The 19996-nt window shown below is 36.7% G+C and overlaps 1 protein-coding gene across 3 annotated transcripts in view; it reads right to left on the minus strand.

The window, feature by feature from the left end:
• ATAD2 (ATPase family AAA domain containing 2) overlaps window positions 1-19683 on the minus strand; it is a 66572-nt gene extending 46889 nt beyond the window's left edge. Inside the window, exons 1-8 of one of the 3 annotated variants that reach the window (XM_031947157.1) lie at window positions 19173-19683; window positions 11524-11669; window positions 9512-9564; window positions 8753-8918; window positions 7696-7798; window positions 6693-6780; window positions 2889-3044; window positions 2238-2355 (exon numbers count right to left, since the gene is read on the minus strand). In XM_031947157.1, coding sequence (XP_031803017.1) covers window positions 2238-2355; window positions 2889-3044; window positions 6693-6780; window positions 7696-7798; window positions 8753-8918; window positions 9512-9564; window positions 11524-11669; window positions 19173-19403 — 1061 coding nt within the window. In that variant the 5' untranslated portion in view covers window positions 19404-19683. Of the gene's footprint in view, window positions 1-2237; window positions 2356-2888; window positions 3045-6692; window positions 6781-7695; window positions 7799-8752; window positions 8919-9511; window positions 9565-11523; window positions 11670-13348; window positions 14347-19172 lie in introns of those variants that run through there. The other 2 variants (XM_031947158.1, XM_031947159.1) reach the window with 2 other exon arrangements.
• Window positions 19684-19996: the final 313 nt, after the last annotated feature.

The following is a 19996-nucleotide window of genomic DNA, read 5'->3' on the forward strand; positions in this document are numbered from 1 at the left end:
TTTTAGTCTCACTGGATATTATTCTCCCTTTCCTATTCTGAGAACCCTGCCAAACCAACCTCTATTCTTCACACAAACCTTCCATTTCTCCATCTCTCACCATCTAAATGTATCACTTCTTTAAGTCTTATTAACTTCTTTTAAGATGTAGTAAAAGAATTGTATTGTGTATGAAGCCCTTCCTGATCCTTTTCAACTACTACTGTCTTTCCACCAAACTATCTTGTATCTAATTACTTTTTTGCATGCATTATGTATAATATAAATATATTCATTTTACATTTATGGTATATATTTTTAGATTCAAACTTTGTCTTCCTCCATTAGAATACAAATTCCTCTTGAGGATGGACTTTTTTTTTTTTTAAATACATGGTGCTAGAACAGAGCCTGGCACAAGGTAATTACTTAATATTTATTGAACAATAGTCCAAGAGGTCAATGAGAGAGGATTCACTGAGCCAACAGTCACGTCCCAGAAAAAAAGAACTACTACAACCATAGTCAGCATTTTAAAAATACTATATTCAACTTTAAAACTTTAGCAAGGTCATGCTAGTCATATCACATAATGAAAAGATGAAGGACCTAAGATGGTCAGTTTAGAGAAATAAATATTTTAGAGGGATGCATGACAGCTTTTGAATATTTATCTGAAAGGCAGTTATTTTATGTCCTGAAAAAGAATAGTTATATGTTCTAGAGGGCAAAGTTAAAGGACACAGACAGTAGCTAAATATGATGGCTTAGTTATTTAGCAAAACAGCAAGCCTCCCTCACTGGAGATGCTTATGCAGAAAAATAATCATTAAGAATATTGCGTAAGTGTTACTACTGGGCTTATATCCCAAAGAGATACTAAAGAAGGGAAAGGGACTTGTATGTGCAAGAATGTTTGTGGCAGCCCTTTTTGTAGTGGCCAGAAACTGGAAACTGAGTGGATGCCCATAAATTGGAGAATGGCTGAATAAATTGTGGCATATGAATATTATGGAATATTATTGTTCGATAAGAAATGACCAACAGGATGATTTCAGAAAGGCCTGGAGAGACTTACACAAACTGATGCCGAGTGAAATGAGCAGGACCAGGAGATCATTATATACTTCAACAACAATATTATATGATGACCAGTTCTGATGGACCTGGCCATCCTCAGCAATGAAATCAACCAAATCATCTCCAATGGAGCAGTAATGAACTGAACCAGCTACACCCAGAGAAAGAACTCTGGGAGATGACTAAAAACCATTACATTGAATTCCCAATCCCTATATTTATGCCCACCTGCATTTTTGATTTCCTTCACAAGCTAATTGTACAATATTTCAGAGTCTGATTCTTTTTGTACAGCAAAATAATGGTTTGGTCATGTATACTTATTGTGTATCTAATTTATATTTTAATATATTTAACATCTACTGGTCATCCTGCCATCTGGGGGAGGGGGTGGGGGGTAAGAAGTGAAAAATTGGAACAAGAGGTTTGGCAATTGTTAATGCTGTAAAGTTACCCATACATATAACCTGTAAATAAAAGGCTATTAAATTTAAAAAAAAAAAAAAAAAAAAAGAATATTGCATAGCAGGGGTTCTTAATGATTGGGTCATGGACCCTTTGGTAATTTAGTAAAGGCAACCAATGCCGTCTCAAAATGTTTTTAAATTTAAAATGCATTTTAAATTAATATGACTAATATAAAAATTACTAATATAAATAATGGACAGTGTTGTAGGTATGGCAAAAGAATTCACAAACTGTCTCCAACATAAGGAGCAAAGATTTATTATGCTGGCAACAGTGGGCTAAGTTCCAAAATGGATTAGCAAAGAACCAGGAGCAATAAGATAAATTTATAGGAAAAGGACAGAGAAATCTGGTGTTTCATCTCACTGACATGTCAATTTTTATTATGCCCCTCAATACTGAATTATATGGTTTAGAGGTGGAAACTGAAGATTACCCCACCACTTGTCTTGGAAACCCTGTTATCACAGACCAACAGATTGATATCTGGCAGCCAACATTATCCATGGAACTACAGCACTGTCAAGGCCTAGTGGCCTCAGGGCCACTAAGGGCCACATTGCCCCTTGAAACTGTGTCCCATCAACAGAATCTATGTTAAGAACTCCTACTATCTGGAAAATTCTTGTAGTAAGATGCAAAAATTAAACTAAATAATTAAAATTCTATGACTCTACCCCAAATACATTTTTTTTGAGACAAATTGGTACCTGTTCATCCTTTTACAGTAAGGGCTTCTTGGTCCTGTAGAACTAAATCGGTATCTTCGTCTTGCAGGAGAGGCTGGGCCACTATAAAACATGTTAGGTTTTCTCTGGTGCCGAGGTTCTATTTAAAATTTTAAAAAGTTGTTAACAGTTAACAAAATATTTGGACTCTATCCACAATTGCTTCCTTAGTTAAAAATAAAACGTCATTGTATAGGAGAATTAACATCTTATTTCACCTGTCCCAGAAGTTTTATTAATAGATAGGGAAAGGTAGTTTTGTTTATGCAAATCAATGAAGACACTTGGACATGAATAGTCAATCTAAAAAAAACAAAACAGTATTTCAAAATGTTGGGTTTTATTTCATATTATGTCCTTTAAAAGCAATCCATTTTAGGATAAAATAAGAATCACATTTATATTATAGCACCTAACTTACTTTGGAAGAAATTCAACTGCTGACTAAAAGACTATTTAAGCTATAACTCACACAAAAAAGTATTTACTAGAATGGGAGTCATTAAAAAAAACAACTAAGATTGCATTTGTAACTACAAGCAAAAATAAAGTTAGTGAAAAATTCCCTTCCAACCAAATCCCCCCTTCATCCCCCCCTTGTCTCTACTACTCTCCCTCTCATAGATCACTTACTTTCCAAAGGTGCCTGGTAATGTACAGCGGTCTTCCTTTGTCTAAGATCATAGCGTTTTTGATTATCTTCTTCTCCATCTTCATCTTCTTCTCCATCACCATCTTCATCTTCGTCTTCGTCTTCATCTTCTTGGTCCTCACCTTCTTCAGAAGATTCTATAATTAAGAATACCTTACTTTTTAGAATAAAAATATAAAGGAAGTTTTTTTTGTGGAGATGGGAGTTTGTTAGATTACTGAGTGCACTCAGTGGTCTGCCAACACCAAAGGAAAAAAATTTGTATACTTAGTTAAAAGTTAAAATAATACAAGACCATGATAGGCTTACAGAGAAACCTTAGCCAATATATATAAAAAAGAGAATTAATGAAGTTATATTCCCATTTGTCTCATACTTTAGAACTCTTGCTAATTTTGGTTATTATTAAAACCTTTAACATTTTAGGCTGAGAATACAGGATATTAAAACATTTTTAGGACCAATCTACAAAAGATTGTGAACAGATCTTGCTAATATTTCACTTATTTTCAGTCTTTCCCTGTCTATGGGCTTATTTTATTCCCTACTATCCAAACATGTCCATTCTGCCCCTACTACTGTGCTAAATGTTTCTGTTTTTTAAAAGCAAAACTCATTTAAGTATCTACTTTTTCTTTCACAAGCTACCTTATCTGGTTTTTGATCTCATTACTCAATGTCTTCTCAAAGTTAAGAACACCTAGTTGTCAAATTCAATGACCTTTTCTCAATCCTCATTCTCCTTGATCTTTTCAGTTTTTCACATTGTTGATCATTCTCCTCTCTCCTTGATATCTCTTCTAAGTTTTCAGGATATGACTCTTTCCCCTTCTGGTTTTCCTCTTACCTGACCACCTCTTTCTGTCTTTCTTTGCTGAATCCTCCCTCAGGTTATATCCTCTCATCATACTGTCCTTAAGGGTTTCTCTCCCAGGCCCTCTAGTCTTGTTCCTCTTAAACTATCTAGGAAACTTTGTATTTCCTGGTATTAAAAGCCCCTCAAAATCTAGATCCCTTCTACCTTTTCAGGTTTCTTACACTTTATCCCTCCCCCCCAACATGTACTCTTCAATCCAGTGAGATTGGTCTCCTTCCTTTTCCATGGAACTAGATACTTCATCTTTCTACTTAATCATTTTCTCTAGCTGTCCTACATGCCTGGAATGTTCTCTCTTCTTCTGCTTCAATTATTGACGACTCAGCTTCCTGTGTCAACTAAAAAGATTTTCTTCTACAGGAAGCCTTTTCCAATCCTTCTTATTTATCCCTCATCTTACATATACCTTGCTTTCTATATGCTTGTTTGCATATAGAAGATACTTAACAAATATTGAAAAATTAAATGCAAGACTTAACAGGTTAGCCAAATTTAGGATTGTTTTGCTTAGAACTTTTTACCATTAACTATGAAAATTAGTCTTGTAAAACATACAAGTCAACCTCTTCATTAAAAGAAATAGTTATTTAATTTTGTGTATAGCTGCAAGAAAGTCTGACCAGCTATGGCTGTTTACTAACTAAAGTGATTTGTTTTCCCTATACCAAGGCCAAATTGCCAATAAAGTTCTTTTAAAATAAATACTCCCCAAATGTATGAATAATAGATTTAATAGTTTTAGCAAAAAAGAGGTTAGCTATGTTAGGTTACTACATAGTTTGGACTAGAATAGCAATGAACTTAAAAAAAAAAAAAAACAACAAATTAAATAATACCACGAGTTTTTTTTTTTTTTACTTTACACTTCCAGCAAAGTGGCAATAATGACAAAAGATAGCAATAAATCAAATTGGAGAGGGATATGGAAAGAGATGTACTAGTACTTTATACTAGTACTTTACCAGGGGAGTTATGAATTAGTACATCATTTTGGAAAGCCATTTGAAATTATTAAGTAGATAAAATATCCATATCTTTTGATCCAGAGGTACCTTAAGATGGTCATTAAGAAACAAGTCTTCACTATAATAAAATATTTCTAACAACATTTTTTTTTGGTGGTAGCAAAAAAAACTAGAAACAAAGAAAATGACCATATATTGGGAAATAAATTACACCACTTACAATGCATAAATGTAATTTGATATTTTGCTACGAGAAGTGATAAATATAACGAATACAGAAAAACGTGGAACTATATCAACTGATGCAGCATGAAATAAGCAGAACCAAGAAAACAAAAACCAGAATGATTACAACAATGTTTATGGAAAAATAAGTCACAAAACAAACAAAAATAAATGTTGCAACAAGAAATGTTGTTCACCAAGAATAAGTATAAGTTGAGGCTAAAGATATGAAAATACTTTCCCTATTATATTTACAGAAGTAGGAAGCTGAGTAGTGAAATATATTCAGATTTTTTGTTACATATTATTTCGCTGTTTTCTCCACCCCCCCACCAAGAATATTCTTTGTTATATGGTAATAGCTATCCTGAAAAGGAAAAAAAAATACAAATGAAAGAGGACATAAAGAGAACACTCAAAAGATAAATAAAATTTTTTTAAAAGGGTTGGAACACGTGGACAGAATGACAAAAATAAACCAACCTCCCAACCATTCTTAAGCCATATTTTAACACTCTAGCTTGGCTATTTTTGTTCTGCTATAGATTTTCAGAATGATGTACATTGTAAACTCAACTAAAGGAAATGTAAAAAAAAATTACCATTATTTAAGAATATGTATTATTAAAATGCTATTATTATATTTATGATATAGTAACTTTAAAATATTGTAGTTTTCATAAAAATTTACTGAAATTTTTTGACCCATATGTTAGTTATTTCATTGGATTCTTTAAAGTAGTTACAGTAAACCTGTGTCTAAATTCTAGGTTTTTTTTTAAAGGAATTGATTAACAGTTAATTTTGAAGTTCGCCATTTTTAGTGCTTATGAACACACACACAATTACATCAAAATATCCTGCCTGCTAGTAACTATCTCTGTAACTGCTAAGCATAATTCTTTTCTCTCTCTCTCTCTTTTTTGGGGGGGTGGGTGGGGTGGGGTGGGGTATAAAGGCAATTGGGATTAAGTGACTTGACGAGGATCACACAGCTAGGAAGTGTTAAGTATCTGAGGCCCAATTTTGAACTCAGGTCCTCCTGACTTCAGAGCCAGTGTTCTATCCATTAGACCACCTACCTGACCCTCATCAGTTTTTTTTTTTCATCAATCCAACTCTTACAGTGTTAATATTATTTTAGAATATTTTTAGATTTTACAAATGTTTTGAATCACTTGCCTACCTAAAAGCAACTTTACTTTTGTCTCAATAGTCAATAACAAAAAAATCAAATATTAAGATAATCAAGAATTAATGATCTTATTTAATATTTGAAATTTCCATCCACAAAAAAAAATTCCATTGCTATTTGTGCAGTCTCACCAGAATATAAACTAGCTGACAGAAATTAAGTTTTTAAAACTTAATTCTCAAAAATCCAAATTATCAACACCCACTCCCTCCCCAACCTAAAAGGTTATATACTATATATTAATTCCTTGCTGAGGAAGTCAGCTTTATTAACTTAATTAAAACATTTTTAAAAACCCATATTGTTTAAGTGATGCAACGAAGTAATCTCTGTCTAAAGTTATGTTTGGTATTAAAACATTTTCTTAAGCAACTAAGCAGCATTCCTATATAGCTTTCTTTGTTTTGTATTATGATAATGTTTTTGATTTGCTTAGTCTCCAAGTGTTACAAGGAATATAATTCCCCACCAAAAAAAGTTGTTTATTGAAAAGAAAAAAGAATTCAACCAAAAGAGTACTCACCTACACTGCCATCCTGATTATCAGTGGTTTCTTCATCAGTTCTTTGAACATTTTTTTGCTTTCCTCTAGAGTACATGTCAAGATTTTCCTGAAATTATTTAAATGAAAATTATTAATGCTTTTTATGTGGTCTGAATATAGAAGTAGTCTATAAAATTGAGTTTTACTTAAAAAGAAGGTAGTGTTAGTGAGAACTGTTTTTAATCTTTTCACAAATTTTAAGCCACACTAACTTTCTCACATCTGGGTATTGTCATTTTTGTTTTGTTTTTGAGAGGGAATTGGTATCAAGTGTCTTGCTCAGGGTCACATCTAGCAAGCAAGTGGGAAGTGTCTGAAGTTGGATTTGAACTCAGATCCTCCTGACTTCAGGACTGGTTGTCTACCCACTGGGCCAATTAGTTGCCCCTGGGTGTTGTCATGTTTACATTCAATTTTTGGTAAGAGTTGTTACTAAAAACAAAAAAACAAACAAACTCCACCAAAGCCATTTTAGAGCACTGTGACATCTTGACTTTGTTTTACAAAATAGTAAGAACTACTAATTCCCCAAACTCAACTTTTTCTTAAGTAAAATAATGCTTTGCAATTAAATAGACTTTAGGGTTCAAAGTATTTTCATATGCATTACCTCATTTATTCTTCATAACAGGAGGAATTAGATATAGGAGGTATCATTATAAGTTATTTTAAAGATCTGAAAACAGATTGAAAGAAGCTAACCCACCTAAAAAGTATCACAATAGTTAGTAAATAGATAAGAATGTGAACAAACCCAATCTACTAAAGACTGATTTTAGTTTAACTTATGCTTCAAGTAATTTTTACAAAAAAGTAAGAAATTCTTGATACTTCTCCAAAAGGAAAATAAGGAGTTATTAAGCCAAGAATCTTAAGTGATGGACCTCAAGGATTTGTTTTATTTTATCAAAAAAGGATGATGGAGAAAATTAAACTGAGTTTTACTAAATCTACATAAAGGGAAAATGTAAACAGTAATTACTTCTTCAGCATCATTAAATACTCCCAAGTCTTCCAAGTCAATCATTCGACGCCTGCGCATCTTTTTCATATCATCCATTTTCTGCAATACAGCTTCAGCAGTGCTAATATTAAAAAAAAAAAAAAAAAAAAAAAAAAAAAAAAAAAAGTTACAGTTCATATAGGTTAGCATTACAATTATTAAAACAATTGCAAAGTATGCATGAATATAATGGAACATTATATTGTACAGTTAGCCTGTGAAGGAAATCAAAAATGCAGGCAGGCAAAAATTTAGGGATTGGGAATTCTATGTAATGGTTCTTAGTCATCTCCCAGAGTTCTTTCACTGGGTGTAGCTGGTTCAGTTTATTACTGCTCCATTGGAACTGATTTGGTTCATCTCATTGCTGAAGATGGCCAGGTCCATCAGAATTGCATCATACAGTATTGTTGTTGAAGTATATAATGATGTCCTGGACCTGCTCATTTCACTCAGCATCAGTTCGTGCAAGTCTCTCCAGGCCTTTCTGAAACTATCCGTTTGGTCATTTCTTACCGAACAATAATATTCCATAATATTCATATACCTATGTAACCATTTGTTAAAAAGGATTCTGTTTTTCATTTCCTCCCCTCAAGGGATGGGGAGAGGAGGTGGAAAAGAAGGAAAAAAAGTGCCAGCTAAAAAAAAAAAAAATTTACAGTATTATGAAAAAAAAAAATTTAAGAACACCATTGGTGAGGCATTAGAACCAAAAATAGATAAAACCAAAGTGTATTTTAATTAAGAATTTATTTGATCATTTTGTCTATTCATGTACTGAGTGCTCCAGAACTTCAAGCTAATAAAAATTCATGAGTTGGGATAAGTTAAGGGGAAAAATATGCTAATTATTGTTAAATTTAATGTGATAATAGGAAACTAAATTTCAAAGGAGATATTACAGTAATAATTCAATATTATTGATATTTTTATTTCATTCATATGTATTTACCCCTTTCTTAATTTGAAAAGAAATCAGTTATTGTTCTGAGTAAATTAACATGCAACTTTTGTTCTCTCCATGTTTACTTACTTTGTTATAAGTTTGTCAAACAGTACAGACTGATTCACAGTGCTATAACGACTTCTGATCCTACAACTTCGGCGAACTTCTACATCACCATTCTCTTCATGAAGATGCTCTGTAGTTTGAACAGTATTTCTAGTCCTCAATGACCGAGTAACTGGAATCACTTTGTCTATAAAATATATGCATAGGATATGGCCACATTAAAGGGGTACATATCTGTGTATATATATATTATTAAATGTAAAAATTTCTGCACTAGCTTTTCTGCTTTGGAGAAGCTATGTACACACAGAAAACCAATGAGAATAATAACTGTCCTGAAATGAATATACAATTTTTAAAGTAGTATATTTTTATCAATAAAATTACAATATCTTGCTAAACCTACACTAGAAAAGACAATTCTTAAATTTTTTATAACAATTTTTAACCAATTAAAAGTAATTTGTCTATTCAATCTGAGTCTCAAAATTACTCTATGTAGAGGTTTAATAGCTGTTAATACACTTCAAGGACATTTAGCATACAGTAAAAAAGCCCAAAAAGTTAAAAAACACCAATTCATACACTATCTATACTAGCAAAAGAAGATGGTGTAATGTTAATAAGACTGCTTTCAAGTAGAAAAATATTATAAATCCAATATAAAATGTTAGCACTGGCATGCTTATTACTGAATATAATATAAGCTGATTTCAAATGAAGTATGCAAAATTAAATAAATTTATTACCAAATTCAGGAAACATGTTCTCTAACATTACCTTCTTTACAATCTTCATTTTTTTTATTATCAGCCTGCTGTCTGGCCAACTGCCTACACGAGAAAAATGTATTAGAACAATACAAAAATAACTATACACACACACACACACATACACACACACACACAAAACCTTAATTCCAATTAACAACTTCCATTTTAATTCCATACCCAAATTCCAAAGTTACTAGTATTAAGTATTATTGTATGAAAGTCCAAAAGTGAATTTTGCCGAGGGGGGGGGGGAGGAGAAAGTCGTCATAAAAATCCATTTAAACTTTTTGATCTAATGCTCTAACAAACACTGAGAAAAATTAGTTAAAAAGCATTTATTAAATATTTACTATGTGCCAGGCACTGTGCTAAATGACAGGGATATAAAAAATCCAGTACCTACCATTAAGCTCCTCATATTCCTATGGAGGAAACAATATGCAAATAACTATGTATATGCAAGATACATTAACAGTATAAATGGGAGAGAAGGTGACATAGGGGAACCAGCAAAGTACTTGTGCATTGGGGCCTCAAGAAGACCCAAGTTCAAAGATCAGTTTTAGACACTGTCTTTGTCCAAGTTATGGCCTCAAATTCCTCACATGTAAAATGAGGATAATAATAATACCCATCACCTACCAGAGTTGTTGCAAAGATCAAATGAGCTCTTATGTAAAGTGCATAGGACAGTTCCTGGCTAGTAGGGAGTTAATCCATCCTTCCTTCCTCCCAGGGTAGATGGAAGAGATTATATGTAAGGAATGTTGAGGATTCACAAGAGAAAAGATATGCACAGAATGGATATCTGAGTACTTGAGGATAACAAAGGCTGTACAATTTGGATGACTAGAAGGATGATTGTGCCCTTAAAAAAAGAACAAGCTGGAGCAGGGGAAATTCTGATTCAGACACGAGTTTAAAATACTTATGGCACATCCCATTAAAGATGTTCCAAAGGCTGTTGGTGATGAGGGAATAGAACTTAATTGACAGACTAGAGTTCAATATATAAATATGGAAATTAACTGCACCAGGATAACTGAACCAATGGAATTGATGAGATCATCAAATGAACGTCCAGAAGGGAGAGAAGAGAGCACAGGATAAAGGATTTTTTTTTTTTGAGTGTGTAGGTTGGGAACATTACCCATTGTTAGTAGGTATAATCTGGAATATTAGGCCATGTGATTTAAATGAATTAAGGAAATAAGAAGTTAGGGTATTGAATTGTGTGATAAAATTCCCTAACAAGAAACCAGTAGTTGAGGTAAAGAAAAAAACTAAGCTAGGAAGTCAAAGATTTCCTTAACATCATGTAGATAGAGCTAGCTTAGAAAATTCAAAATAACTTTTTTTGTGGTAGCAAAGTAAACCTGAAACAAACTTGGTCAACTTGAAGACTGTCTAAATCTATTTGTAAAGTTATTGAATTTTTGGGTGAAGGATACAAATATAAGCAAGAAAGATAACAATCTTAAGGAGTTTATATTGTAATGGGACAAGATAAATAAATGTTTATTAAGAGCCTATGTGCCAGACATTGTCACATGACATCCTAAAATAAAGATGCCCTAAACCAGGATAGGAAAAAACCACTAACCAAGTATACCAAGATACAATTATTAGTAATGATATGGCATATATAGTGAGAAATTCCCAAATACAGACTAATTTGGAGTAAAGATTTTGAATAAAGGTGATGAGACAAAAACACAGAAGCAAAAACTATAATCAGTTCCAAAAATGGAACTGCTATTCCCTCACTCCCACTTTTGAGAGAAAAAATTATCATTAGATGAGAATAATAGAAAAGAATGGGCCTTATGTCAGTTCTGCCAGTACACGTATCACCACCAAAAGAAACCCATGAAAGATAAATAACTTTTGGAGTCAATGAAGGCCACAATTGTATCATGGAAGCAAACTAAATACTGGTATCTTGATAATGCAAGCATTTGAGAATGTCAGAAGTAAATCATTTTAAATTAGTTCACATTCAACCATCTATGGAGGTACCTTGTAAAATGTCTTCCATTAGTTGTATCACTTGATATTTCCATATTCTTGTCAAAACTAGAGTCTGAAGAATGCTGTTCTGTTTTCCTCAATGATCTTAATGCATGTGTACTGAAACTTTCAACTTCCTTAACTGAAGAACGAGTCTTTTAAGAAAAATTAAAAAAGAGACAATATAACAACTATTAAACCTAACAACCCACCTTTTCCTAACAAAAAAAATGAGGTTGTCCCTCAAATATTAAGTTTATAATTAAATATTGAATTTAGTGCCTTTATCAAAAATATCACTGAAAGCAGAAATATTGTTTTTTATCAAGCAACTCTAAAATATTGTGAAGTTTGACTGACATAAGTTAAGAATCTTACCACATTCCCACAATCACATAAAGGAACTCAGGCAAATGCCCACCCATTTAATTCTACTCCAAGGATTTTTAATAGTTGATTTCAATTAAGCTAATTGCATTTATGTTCCATCTGGACATTAGGTTAAAAAAAAAAAAAAATCAATGAAAAATTTCATTTACCCAAACCTGGCTCATACAAATTATTTTGTGGGGCACCTAACTTATATACTTGATTCTCTCTCTCAAAACGACAGGGCTTCACCCAGTGACCATCCCATGAGATTAGCTAGTATACTTGACAAAGATGTATTATCATAACGTTTCAGAATTGATAGAGACATCCAAAAGACCAAGTCTAACACCTGGATTTTCTTATAACATGCAAATTTTATGAGAACTTGGTAATTAAAACAAAGTACAACAATGGAATCCTTTCCAAATTTAGGTTTCAGTTTCACCAAGTTTAAAGACATCTTTATTTTACTTCATATCTGAAGTATGGGAAATTTAGGGCATAAATAATCTCTGAAGGTTAGAGACCATCACTTGAAGCTTTCCCTTTAGGGAGAAAACTAGTTTTTGCCAGTCTTTTTACTGAATTACAAATATTCCCCCCAGCAGTATGATTAGTTAGACTAGCTGACATTTATTATAATTCTTATTTAAGACCTGTCTACAAAACAGGAACTCTTATCTTATTTCATTTGACCTTCATTAACAATCCTTTAAAATACACATTAAAGGCATTATTATATCTATTTGACTTATTTTCTTATTATTAAATTACTTTACTTATTTACTTTACTAATGAGGCTCAGAGGTAAAGGTGAATTACCTAGGGTTTACATAAGCCATCAAGCTTAGGTTTCTACTTGCACCAAATCACAGTGCTCTTTTTCTAATACACTGTCTCTTCTCAATTGATGTTTTAATTATATTAGAAGCTGCTGGTAGTGCAATGGGCAAAACTGCTGGGACTAGAATTAGGACAATCTGAGTTCTGACACTTACTAGCTATGTGATCACAAGCCGTTTGCCAGTTTATTTCCTCAGTTGTGGAAAAGGGATAATAACACTTACCTGTCAGAATCATTGTGAGAATTAAACAAAAAGTTGTCAAGTACTCATTCGAACTTACCTGTCTTGTCTTCTATTTTTCTCATCTTTAAAATAAGGAAATCTACCTTACAAGGCTATTGTGAAAGTCAAATGAAGTAATATATAAAGCATTTTGCAAAGCCTATATAAATGTCAGCTAAAACTATGTGTTCTAATTTTTATTGAATTATTTTATTTTGAATTTATCAAATGAAAAATGTTACCAAGGCAGAGATAGGATTTGGTTTTGGCTAGTCTAATTTCATTGTTGACAGTTTGACTCCTGTCAAACTCTCTCCTAAGATCATATATTTAAAAACTAGAAGGGGGTCATCTAGTTCTGTCCTTTCATTTTTAGATATAAAACTGAGACTCACTGATGTTTAGGTTAAGTGAATTGTCAGTCACAGATAGCGGCAAGGAGGGTTCCAACATTCTTTTCACTATTCCATGCTTTTAGGAGATAAGAAACAATGGAAAATATTATAGTATCAAAATGCCCATGCTGAATCAGAAGAGACCAGTTTAATTATTAAATTTTTTTCTTAGATGACAACAAACATTAAGAACTGAGAAACTTTGAAATTAAAAAAAGTGACACATATACTTGGAAAATTTTATTGATAAACTAACACCATATCTGTGCCATTAACCATTTAGTTTAAGTGGGTGTTGTAACAGTAAAATGGCTCAGTCAAGAAATTAAGCTTAACAAACTCTTTCCTCAGTTTGTGAAGATGTTTTTTTTCCTTGTTCTCTTAAAATTTACTCCAAACTTCATCTTTTAACAACAATGACAACAAAAAAACCTTCTTGTGAAGTCAACTAGAATCCTGGATTCAATAATTGAATTCAAAATGCTAACCTGAATTTTAATGACTATAATAATCAGCTAAGACTTTCAATTAGATTGGTACTTTGTTATGTAAGCAAAGTTAGCTGTTATATTCAATTTAGTATAGGATACCAGTAGTTGCACTCAAAGTTAGTGATATTTCTAACTATTAACAGATTAAAAACAAGCTCTAGTGACTCATTTTAAAAGACATTTATTTTTATACAGATTCAAAATTTAAAATCATGGCCTTTTAAACCTTGAGTCATGGATTTCTGAGTTTGGTGAAGTCTTTGTAACCCTTCTTTGTTTTTAAATGCAAAAAACACACTGGACTACAAAGGAAATCAGTTATATTGAAATAGTTATCAAAATATTAAAAATCCAAGTTCACAGACTGGGTTAAGAACCAGTTTCTATTTAAGTAGCATTAGCATTCTGACTAATGTTGATATTAATTGGATTTTCAAGCTCTTGCAGAAATCACCCTTTACTGACTAAAGTTTAGTTTCTAAAATGAATTTATTTAACTATTTAAAACTGACAATGTAAAAAAAAAAAAAAAGAAAAAAAAAAAAAGAAAAAAGAACCCCCCCCCCCCCAATTGACAATGTGGAAATCACTTCAGTAAGATACTCTAATGCCTACAATTTCTACATAAAAATAATTGTAAGTTCCTTGCCAAAATCTAAGATTAAAAAAAGGGGGGAAGGGAAGAAAAGTTTAATTGTTGGGGAAAATCTACTTTAAGAAACTCAAAGCAGAGCTATTTGTAAATTCAGATCAGTTCAGCAATTTTTATTAAACACTTATTCTTTCAATAGGTGAAGTCCTAGAAGCAGGAATACATAATCAAATAAAAGTTGTCATCCTCAACCTTCCCCCTTCCTGCCTTGTGTTGTGATGATAATGTGCATATTTAAAACATGCTAAATATATAAACTATATAAAATAAATAAAACTAATTTTGGGAAGGAGGAAATTTGGGCTTCATATGGGAGGTAGTCTGAGTTGAGCTTTGAAAGAAAAAGAGCTTTCAAAGTTGAAAGAAACAAGGAATCTGACAGTCAAAGATGAGGTGATCTGCTTGTACAGAAGCAAAAACATGAGGTATCCTATAAAGGGTACAATAAGAAAACGCATTTGCCTTCAGCCACAAAATGCCTGGATAACATATAGGTTAGAAAGCTAAGTTCAAGCATGTGGCAAAGAGCTTTAAATGCCAGACATTTTATTTGACCCTAGTGGCAAATGGGCATAAGAGAAGGCCAATGACATTAAGCTTTGTGAATCGGAGTAAGAAAGGATCTAAATGAAAGGGAATGATTGATTATAGCACCATAGATTTAGGGAAGGAAAGCCTTACAGGTCACCTAGTCCAATATCTTTTAGAAGAGTAAACATAGTTAAAGAGGGGTGGGGATGGTGGGATCTTGGGGTCAGACATCTCATATCTAAGATTATACAGGATAAATACAGAAGACAAAACAGTTTAAGGAGGGAAAATTAACAGCAGGGAAGGGGATATGTCAAGTGAAAGGCAAGTACTTAGGCTAAGTCTTAAGAGGAAATAAGAGATCCCACAAGTTGAATAAAGAGATTAGTATCACAGGCATGGGGCCAGTGCAGGAGTACAGAACAGTGCAAGAACACAGTGAGTCAGTTTGTCTAGAAAGCTTAGGGAAAAAAAGTGGAGTTATTTTAACAAAGTTGTGTAATAAAAACAGTTTGGGTAGAGAGTGTAAAGAGCTTTAAAAAGCAAGAGGAGTTCATACTTGAACCTACAGAAATAGTTTTAAGTAGAGAGTACACCATCAGATCTGAAATGAAGGTAAATCACTTTGGCATCTGAGTGTAGAATGCACTGGAGGTAGCAGATGAGTTAGAAACTGCTGGAATTGTCCACTTGAGAAGCAACAAGGACTTGACCTAAGGTGGTGGCTATGGGTATTTAAGAGGGCAAATGCAAGCAATGGGAAGGAAAACAGAAAAAGCTAGAAGCAGCAAATTGCTGATTATATAGGGTGAAGAGTGAAAAATTACACTGAGAACAGCAGTGTGAGATAAAGATAAAGATTTAAGTGTAGAAGATGAATGAGTTTTAAGAAAGAAATTCCACTTAGAATGGGTTTATGTCTGAGATGTCTATAGGACCTTCAATTTGAAAGGTATGAAAAGCAGCTGGTGATGTAGGAAATGGACCTGAGGAGAGAAAAATAGGGCTGGACCAAAAAAAAAAAAAAAAGTTGAGGAGTTTTTTACAAAGAGGTTAAGTTAATTTATAACATTATGAGATCACCAAGTGAAAGGTTGGACAGAAAGGAGAGAAGAGGGACCAGAATAGAGCACTGGGATAAAAATTCATTCCCTCAAGAGATTGGATGACATTTTAGACTTTTTATTATGAGTCCTTCAAATTGCTCTCCCAGAGTATTTCCCTCCTTGATTTTTCTATTAGTACATGTATACACAGTCCATACTAATAAACAGGAATATCAAGAGATAAAGGTCTATTAGTAATCTATGCAGTTTGATTAATGAAACTGGCTCCAAATGAGGGAGGGTTGCCAAGTAAAAACAAACAGCTGATAAGATCCTGGGCCCTCACTAGGGGGCAAGACAGTTCCTTTAATTTCTAATTGATTTCCCCATTTCACTCTCCACAAAAGCTATTTCAAACTTCCCAATTTCTTTAGCCTCCCAAATGTCTATGGCCCTTCTCTGTCAGGTGAGGACTCTTACTTAATTATTGAGAAAAATGACATCATTTACTTTGAGCTTCCTTCCATCCCACTTTCTTTCCTGGAAAACTCCTTGGCACCTCTCATTCTTAAAAGATGGAGGACAGAGGCCATCCCTGCCTCTGACAAACAATCCTTCTACATGTACCCTTGACACCCCCCCTCCCCTTGGGTAGGCTCCATCCTCAACCTCCTCTTCTTCGATCAATTTCTATCAACTAGTTTCTTCCCCCTACCTCTAAGCATATTGAAGTACTTCTGCATGGGGAGGAGGTAGAGGTGGGAGGGAGCTTTCACTAGACACTACCAACATCCTTGAACAAACTCTCTCACTTCCAAGTTTGTCTACATTCATCAATGTCTTTACTTCCCCTTCTTTCCCTCTTCACTGTTTGCAATCTAGTTTCTGACTTCATTCACCTGAAACTACTCTCCAAAATTACCAATTAGCTATTAATTCTAATGGTCTTTCCTCAATTCTCTTCCATCTATAGCTCTGCAAACTTTGGCACACAATCGCCCCTGCTTTGGTGTTTCCTCATTTTACTTTCCTGCCTAAAAACCTCTGCTTTTTTGGTCTTTTTTATGCGTGAAAGGCATCACCAAACTTTCAGTCACCTAATAACCTTATTGTCCTTGACTCTCTACATCCCATATATCCCACTTTCACATCTCACACCTGATGTCTTTTACCATTTCAGATTCTTATTTCTCAATTAAATTATAGCAGATTCTCAAGTTTCAAGTCTCACCACTCCACTCCATCTGACAACCTGCTACCAAAATTGCCCCCCTCCCCATTCGAATCTATTTGAACTCTACTTAGACGAATTCCACTGGACCCACCCCCTATTACCTCAAGCCCTAAACCTGACCTATCTTTACTCACCCTCTCACATTGTATAATTAGTCCTTATGCTGACCACTCCAAATCTCCCTTTTGATGACTATATCACATGTACTCTTATCTCCACCTCATGGAGTTCCTGTTCCATCAAGACTGCTCAATATGAAATCATTCAGGATTTACCATTCCCCTTACCAAAAACCTTGCATATATGTGTATTTAACTCCGTAATTATTCTCTACCTATTTTTAAATGTACTTTTTTGTCCACCCCACTAGAATATAAACTCAAATAGCCATCGTTTCACTCTATTTCTATTCCAGTGTCTAGCACATCTCACCTGTAATAGGCACTAAATAAATTTTGATGCCTCCTCCACTTGGCCAAGTGAGACTCCAATCAGTTTACAGACTATATTGTCGGATTCCCCACGCTTAAGGAATAGGTGACGCTTCTGATTTCACCCAGATCAACACCATTCTACAAGAGCTTTCTCAACTCCTCTCAAACATGATCACCAATCATCCTTCCTAAAGCTCACCTTTCTCGTGACAGCCATAACCTCTTTCACACTTGAGTTTCCCCCCCTTTTGCTTCTGGCTCGCTCTCAGTCTATATATAATTTGATAGGACTCAGTTCTCGTTGGCCCTTAAAGATCGTTCTTTGATTCCTTTATATTTTTATTCTCTATCTTTACTATTAAACTCTGAAAAAGTAGTCTGTACTTAATATCTAAACTTTCTCCATTCTCTCGATCCATTCCTATTCTTAAATCACACCCCCAATGCAAAGGCCACTTTTATACCCTTTTGGACCCTTTCCCCCGGGATTTAAACACCACGTTGTATTGGTTCTTCGTCATTTCCCTCCTGGAGACCAGGAAGACCGAGGGATTGGCCCGATCCTCAAACTCGCGGTAAGGTGGCTGCGGCCCGGAGCTCGGGGCCGCGTCGGGCACAGACTTCCCCCTTAGGGTTTACCGGGGGCTTTACACACGTTCTCCCTCGGGATCGGGACGGCAGCCGTAGGAGGTTGCGGCCTTGCCCCTTTACAGGTGTGTGGGGGAGGCCGAGAGTCCGCCTGGTTTAAGTGTTTTGCACATGGTTCCGCCGTTAAGTGTCGGGGGTGGAGGGGAAACCCAGGTCCCTCTCGGACTAAGGTCGCTTCCGCCTTCAGAGCCCCCAAGGCCCGCGAGGGGGAGGGAGGCTGTAGAGGGGATTCGGCTACCTCGACCGCATGGCGCTCATATCCTCTCCCAAAGCCCGGGGCACAGCTAGGAGAAGGCCCCCAAAGGGGCCAGAGCGAGGGGCGCTGCGGCCGCCACCGGCGCGAGACCCCGGGGTCTTCGGAGAGGAGAAGAGAGGTGTGGGGCGGCGGGGCCGAGAGCCGGACCGAAGGCCTCGGCCCGGCCCCTGACACGTCCCGGCCCCGCCCCTCGACCTGGCCCTGCCCCGGCTCCCGCCCCTCGGGGCTCCAATCGAGAGCCCGCCTTGCACTCACCTCCTCCTCCTTCTCCCCCCACGGCTCCGGGGCGCCCCCCGCTTTCTCCTCCAGCGCGGAGACCCCTCTCCTGGGGGGCCGCGCCCGGACCCCACCCCTTCCCCGGCCAGGCCCCCCCTGGCCCTGCTTCCCCTCAGCCCCAACCGCCACCGCGCCCCGCGACAGACGGCGACATGGCCCGTCCCCGCCGCCCCGAGCGGCGCGTGTGCCCGGCCGGTGGTCCGCCCGCTTCCCCCCCGCTCTCCCTCCGGCCCGGAGGCGCCAGCGCGGCACTCACCACGCAGGCGGGGGAGGCGGCGGAGGTGGCGGCCGCCGCCGCCTTACCCATGGCGCTGCTGTAGCGCAGCTGCCTCCTCCGGCTGCCCAGGGGCTCCAAGGTGAGGAACTCGGAACTCGAGTCCAGAGGGTCCGAGAAGTTGCCGCCGCCCGCGTCCGCGGCCGAACTCCGCGCAGCTGCCGAGGCCGGGGTGCGGCCGTGCAGCTCGGAGCTGCTACGCAGGATCACCATCTTCTTCCCTCCAAGCGAGCGAGGGACGAGAGCTGACCGGGAGGAGGAGGCGGCGGCGGCGGCGCCGGGCTCTTCCGCGCTACGAATTCTGGCGCCACAAGTTCCCCGCCGGCGAACGCGGGGCCCGCCCCGGATCCCTGCGCGGCAGACCCCGCCCCTCGCCGGCGCTTCGGCCCGGAGGCCACGTCTGGGCCACCCTTCACGGGACAAGGGGGGACGGAGCAAAAGAACCTCGGCGATTCGGAGGGACTGGCCGGGCTCCGAAGGGACTTCTTTGCGTTCTCTGTAGTCCCGGCGCCTCGGAGGTGGCGGAGGGAGCGGAAACGGGTGAAGCGGCTTGTTTGGAATTTTGGCGCGTGAAAGTCGGGGGCAGGGAGGCTGGCTCAGGTTGTGATTGGCAGCCGAGCCCTAATCCGTCATGCTTCTTGTTCCCGCCAAAAAAATTCAAATACAAAATACAAACTATTTCCACAACTTAATCCAAGAATGTGTGCTGCTGTCTGGATGCCATGGCAGGAGATCAGCCAAATACCCGTCGTCCCTTTCCCCCCCATCCCCAAAGGCGGGGCGCCATGGAAGTCAACTACAGATGT

Source organism: Sarcophilus harrisii, chromosome 1 (genome assembly GCF_902635505.1).
Source record: "Sarcophilus harrisii chromosome 1, mSarHar1.11, whole genome shotgun sequence".
Lineage (NCBI taxonomy): Eukaryota > Metazoa > Chordata > Mammalia > Dasyuromorphia > Dasyuridae > Sarcophilus > Sarcophilus harrisii.